This window comes from Morone saxatilis, unplaced genomic scaffold (genome assembly GCF_004916995.1).
Source record: "Morone saxatilis isolate NCDOM2014 unplaced genomic scaffold, NCSU_SB_2.0 Contig14, whole genome shotgun sequence".
Lineage (NCBI taxonomy): Eukaryota > Metazoa > Chordata > Actinopteri > Moronidae > Morone > Morone saxatilis.
In genome coordinates this window covers 4,870,052-4,875,755 of record NW_023339696.1, presented here as the reverse complement: position 1 = coordinate 4,875,755, position 5,704 = coordinate 4,870,052, and the positions used below count along the sequence as shown (strand labels likewise).

Genomic DNA, 5,704 nt, shown 5'->3' with positions numbered 1-5,704 from the left:
ATTTCCCTTCGGGGATAAATAAAATATTTCTACCTATCTATTTTATGCAGCTTCATGTGTTAATCTCTTTGCTTGTTACTGCTAAAAACACATTGGGTCTCCACCTTCCAATGCATTGATGTTAAATAATTCTGCTAATATGTTTAATTCTTGCCACAGAAACCACAGAAACAGACATCATTACAACAGAGATTATAAAACGAAGAGACGTGGGGCCTTACGGCATCCGCTCTGAATACTGCATCCGGAAGATTATCTGTCCCCTTGGAAACAGAGAAACTCCCAAAGGTAAGAAATTAAAAGCAAGATCCATTCCTGGAAGTGTTCTGGCAACTAGGATAATGAATATTTGTTTCTCTTTTCCTGCGAGCAGAAACCCCCACTCCACAAAGGAAAGGCCTGCGATCGAGCGCCTTAAGGCCCAAGAAGCAGGAGCCGGCCAAGCTGACTGGGCCTATTGCTGTGGAGACATGGGTGCTTGAGGAAGACCTGGAGCTGTGGGAGATCAGGGCATTTGCAGAAAGGTGAGAAACGCACAGCAAGCCTCCTCTGTCCAATCAATTTTCATAAGCTGATACAGCACTGACCAGATTGTCACCTTTTTCCTTGGTATTACAGAGTAGAGAGGGAGAAGTCACAGGGTCTTGATCCTTCCAAGACTGGCAGTAGTTTGAGGACAGCAGAGGATGTCAAGGCCCATTTGGAGAATCAGCTGAAACAGGCCCGACTGGCTGCCCAGCAGGTGGGAACACTGTGCACACCATGGTGTCTGCAGGGTCTATAAAAGTCTAACAACCAATTATGTTAGTTATGTGTTGGGAGATCAACAAACTCTCTATATTTCTAAAATTGTGGAACATTTTGGTTTTAGAAACGTCTGGAGCAGCAGAGACCGAGTACAACTTCCACCACTCCCTCAACAGCAACCACCACCACTTCAGCCAGCACTCCCAGCACCCCATTGTCCATCGGCCAGCGGACTGGTCAGGTCACATCTGGAACCAAGATGGTCCTGGCCTCGAAACTGGGTTCTCCAGTTTCCTTCCAGCAAGACAAAAACTTCCATCAGTCTTTTGCTTCCTGGGTCAAGCAGGGTCAGACCAGCAACAGCTCAGGTAAGCCGGACGATGAGGATTTGAACCTACACACCTCCATAGAAAGGATTCTCATCTGTCACATCCTGTTAGAGACAGACAGACAAAGGTCTTTGTCACAAGACTTTTTTTGTCTTCATTTTTATTTATTTTTTTAAACCGTCGTTTGACCACCATCAGTTTGCAAGAAGTCAATCATCGTCATGACTTTCCACAACTCTTCGTTTTTGTGTGTCAATTTTCTACATTGGTAAATGTGATCGGCTTGCCCAAATGGCATTGTGGCTCGTGGTGTCCACTTTCAATCCTGTTAAAACTAGATTTAATTTTTTTTAATCCCATTATATCCTAAATGGCTATGGGCAGCCTGTGTATAATTAGATTTTAAACACATGGCAAGCCAAAATTCCAAATTTTCAAACTCTTTTTTTGACTTAACCCTTCCGGTGGACACCACAGCCGTAGACTGGCTGTCGTGGTGGCCCTTGTGGGTACACGTGACTGCAGGTGGCATGGTGTGTCTTGCAGCCTCCACTGGCTCGGTGGCCACCGTGGCTAGCAGCATCACCACCTCAGAGCAAGCCTTCCAGATCGCTGGCAGCCCAGTGACTGTGGCTGGCCAGGTCCTCGCCGCCAAACTCCCGCTGCCCGCTAACAGCAAGATTGTCACGCTCAACATGCCCACCACTCAAGGAGGTAGGGAGCACGAGTGTCATCCATTTCCGCTGGTTTGAGCTTACACTTGCCAAAATGGATGGAAATCATGTGAGAGGCAAAAACTGCCGGTGATAATATTGGCGCTGAGCATGGATGATGCAACCATTTTTTTTTTTTTTCCCTTTTTTTTTATTAGACGTAAAAGCTTTTTTCTCTCTGAGCTTTTCTCTGAGTTGTGTATAAACTACAGTACTGTTATCCCGTGAATTGAAGCTTTTTCAGTTGCTTTAGAGATTTTCTTCCCCACAAAATGCATGCCTCGCTTCTTCTATACATCCTTGACGTGTTTTACTTCATGTACCCAACTCATGTTTGCGTCTTTCCTTACGTAATCTTTCTTGTCAACAGGTGTGGTCCAGCAGAAAGTCCTGAGCATTTTCCCCTCTGGTCCCCCTGCAAACCTTAGGACATACAGCACACTACACCCTACGACTGGCAACATCAACCTCAGAGCCACCACCTCTGCCTCAACTACCCAGCAACAGGTCTTTTGTCTTTCACTCAGTCCTCCTCAGTTTTAACCTAAAGTTAGCGACAATGTTGAGCATGATGATTGATGATTTTACCTTTGACTTTGTGTTCCAGGCCATCACAGCAGGAGGCCAAACACAGCTTGGCACGCCGATGAGCCAGTCACCTACCCCATCTACCTCTGTGGGCACCGCAATGATAAGAGGTCCAACGCCGGCTCAACAAGGTATTCTGCCCAACGGATCATTTCCATTTTGCAGCCCTTTGTGGCTAATTTCTTACAAAATGACTTTAAAATTCCTTAATCCCTCTGTATCACCTGCAGGCCAACCTCAGCACGCTGTGACCCAGATGGGCCCCAGCCAGCCTGGATCCTTAGCTGTGCCTGGTCCTGCGTCTGGGCAGACAAGTGCAGCTCAGAGAGCAGCAGGTGTTGCACCGTCACCTCATGCAGCCACCACAGCACCTGGACAGTCATCTGGAGCTTCCCCCCAAGCCAACAGACCACAGCAGGGTCAAGTTAAACTCACTATGGCACAGCTCATGCAGCTAACGCAGGGTGCTCAGGTGGGCTCACATTGTTTTGTCTTTTCCTCACTAATACACACAGTTATATTTTACTTTGGTAGTGAAAGTGCATGCATCCACTTAAACAGCGTTCCTTTGTCTTCCCAGCTCTACTTGAAGTCTTTAAAAAGTTTTGTTTTAATTTACTCATAACTTCGTTTTGAATAGTGCTGTATAAAGAACATTGAACGAATTGTATCACTGTTAGCTGAAGGCAAGGTTCCTTTTGTCTACAACTCTGCAGGGTGGAAACCCAGGTCTGACGGTGGTGATCCAGGGTCAGGGCCAGACGCAGGGACAGCTGCAAATTATCCCACAGGGTGTAACAGTCATCCCCGGTCCTGGTCAGCAGCTAATGCAGGCCGCCATGCCCAATGGTCAGGTCCAGCGCTTCCTATTTACTCCCATGCCCCCATCCTCATTAGCTTCAACTTCAATACCCACTACTGCTTCCCCTACAAAGCCTGCCGTAGCTCAGACGCCTCAAACACAAGGTCTGGCCCAAGTCCAGACGACTCCTTCAGCCCTAGCCCAAACCCAAATGGCTGCCCCTTTACCTGCCCCAACACATGTTGCAGCTGCAGCTCCAGCTCCAGCACAAATGCCACGTTTGGGCCCTACCACGGTACAAACCCAAGTTTCAACCGCTACCCCATTATCAGTCCCAACACAACCCCAAATATCCACTCCTGTACCTGCCCTGCCACACATGGCAGCCCAGGCCTCAACACAGGTTCTATCTTCCACACCAACCTCTGTCCCAGCACAAATGGCAAGACCTGTGCTAACCCCAGCACAGAATGCAGTCCCAGCCATGGTGCAAAACCAAGTCTCCACCCATATGCCAGGCTCATTCCCTACGCAAACCCAAACCGCAGTGTCACTGTCTGTCCCAGGACAAGTGGCACCTCAGTCACAGCTCACACACGCCTTCAGCCCTCCTCCAGCCTTAACCTCAGCCCCTGTCCAGATGCACGTTACTGTTCCAGCCCCTGCTTTAGCCCCCCTCTCAGGCCCGTCTAATTTGGCTCAGATGCCTGTTTCTGCCTCTCTTCCCTCACCTGTCCAAGTTCCAACCCCTGCCCTTGCTCCAGTCTCCGCTCCCGTCATAGCTGTTGTGTCCAGCCAATTAGCTGTCCCGTCCCCAGCCAAAGCTCTAACCCAAATCCAAGCCACAGCTCCTGTTCCGCTCCATGCCGCTGTGGCCAATGCTGTTGTCACACCAGTCACAGCCACCTCTACAACACCGTCAGTGCCAGGTAAAGAACCCACCGCATATCTCACAAACACACATTAACACCATCCCGTTTTAGTCATTACACAATGGTTGGCTTTTTCTTTTACACATTGCTTTTCTTTACTTCTCCCTCCTGTTGTAGCTCTGATAGAGCAGAAGGCAGCTCAGCCCCAGGTCTGGACTCCAGCCTCATCTCAGGCTCAGACTCCAGTTCAGCCAGCTCAGCTGGCTGCAGCACCTGTTCAGCCACCTGCCCTGGCAACTGTACCCTCCTCTGCCCCTGCATCAGTCTCCACACATTCACCCGTTACTCCTCTGCCTCAAGCATCTCTTCCTCCTCAAGCTCAAGTACAAGTCCAGCACCCTACCGTTGTATCCATGCAGCAAGTGTCTCAAATTCCAGTCTCAGCAGTGCAGGTTCATATGAAGGGGTTACCAGTCTCTTCTGTTGTTACTACTGTGAGATCTACACAGCCTCAGCCCCAAACCCATTCTCAGCTTCAACCCCAGCATCAAGCCCAAATCTGTGCACAGATTCAGGTCCAACCCTATGGCCAGGTCCAACAAATGCCACACATTCAGGCTCAAGCGCATCTCCAGGCCCAAGCACAAGCCCAAAACCACCCCCAAGTCCGAGTTCAGTTTCAGCCACAAGCTCAGCAACCGCCACAAGCTCAGCAACCACCCCAAGCCCAAGCACAGACCCTTGCTCAAAATCAACCTCAGGTGCAGTTTCAGTCCCAAAACCAAACCTTGCCCCAGGTCCAGGCCACAGCCCAGGCCCAACTCCAATCAAGGGTCCAGTTCCATCCCCAGGTACAAGCTCCATTTCAAACACAGGCTCAAACCCAACCCCAGGCTCCACAACAGCCTCAGGTCCAACCTCAAACCCAGATTCAGTCTCAGGCCCAAACTCAGCTCCAGCCCCAGAGCCAAACCCAACTCCATCCCCAGGTTCAGGTTCAGTTCCAGCAACAGAGCCAGGTTCACCCACAACCTCAGGCCCCGCAACAACCGCAGGTCCACTCTCAGTCACAGGTGCAAACTCAAGTCCAAACCCAGCCCCAGTTTCAAGTGCAGTCACCACAGCAGACCCAGGTCCAGCAGCAGCTTCAGGTCCAAACGCAACCCCAAGTCCAAGCTAAGCTCCAAGTCCAGTTTCAGCCTCAGAACCAAACACAAGTTCAAACGCAGCCTCAGCTTCAGGTCCAGTCTCCAATCAGGCATCAGCTCATCACAGTTCCAGGCCTCCAGCAGCCAGTCCAGCTACTGTCAGCTCTGCCACCCCATGTCGCTGCCCAGATTCAAGCCCAGATCCAGGCACAGGCACAGCAGCAGGGTGGCACAGTTCCCCAGCAGATCAAACTACAGCTGCCTATCCAGATCCAGCAGACGGGGGGGCAAATTCAGGCCCACCAGATCCAAAACATGGTGACTATACAGGCACCTGCAAGCGTCCAGGAGCAGCTTCAGAGGATGCAGCAGCAACAACAACAACAACAGCAGCAGCAGCAACAACAACAACAACAGCAGCAGCAACAGCAGCAGCAGCAACCTCCCCAGCAACCCCCTCAACAACAACTGTACAATGTACCTCATCAGGTGAAACACCTTTGTG

At 50.3% G+C, this 5,704-nt stretch overlaps 1 protein-coding gene across 1 annotated transcript in view; it reads left to right on the top strand.

The window, feature by feature from the left end:
* The window catches only part of LOC118322734 (nucleosome-remodeling factor subunit BPTF-like), a 25,449-nt gene that overhangs the window by 14,067 nt on the left and 5,678 nt on the right, over positions 1–5,704 (top strand). Inside the window, exons 15-24 of the mRNA XM_035654499.1 lie at positions 160–288; positions 374–524; positions 619–742; positions 872–1,115; positions 1,623–1,790; positions 2,160–2,296; positions 2,397–2,508; positions 2,608–2,849; positions 3,094–4,108; positions 4,229–5,651. Coding sequence (XP_035510392.1) covers positions 160–288; positions 374–524; positions 619–742; positions 872–1,115; positions 1,623–1,790; positions 2,160–2,296; positions 2,397–2,508; positions 2,608–2,849; positions 3,094–4,108; positions 4,229–5,651 — 3,745 coding nt within the window. The remainder of the gene's footprint in view (positions 1–159; positions 289–373; positions 525–618; positions 743–871; positions 1,116–1,622; positions 1,791–2,159; positions 2,297–2,396; positions 2,509–2,607; positions 2,850–3,093; positions 4,109–4,228; positions 5,652–5,704) is intronic.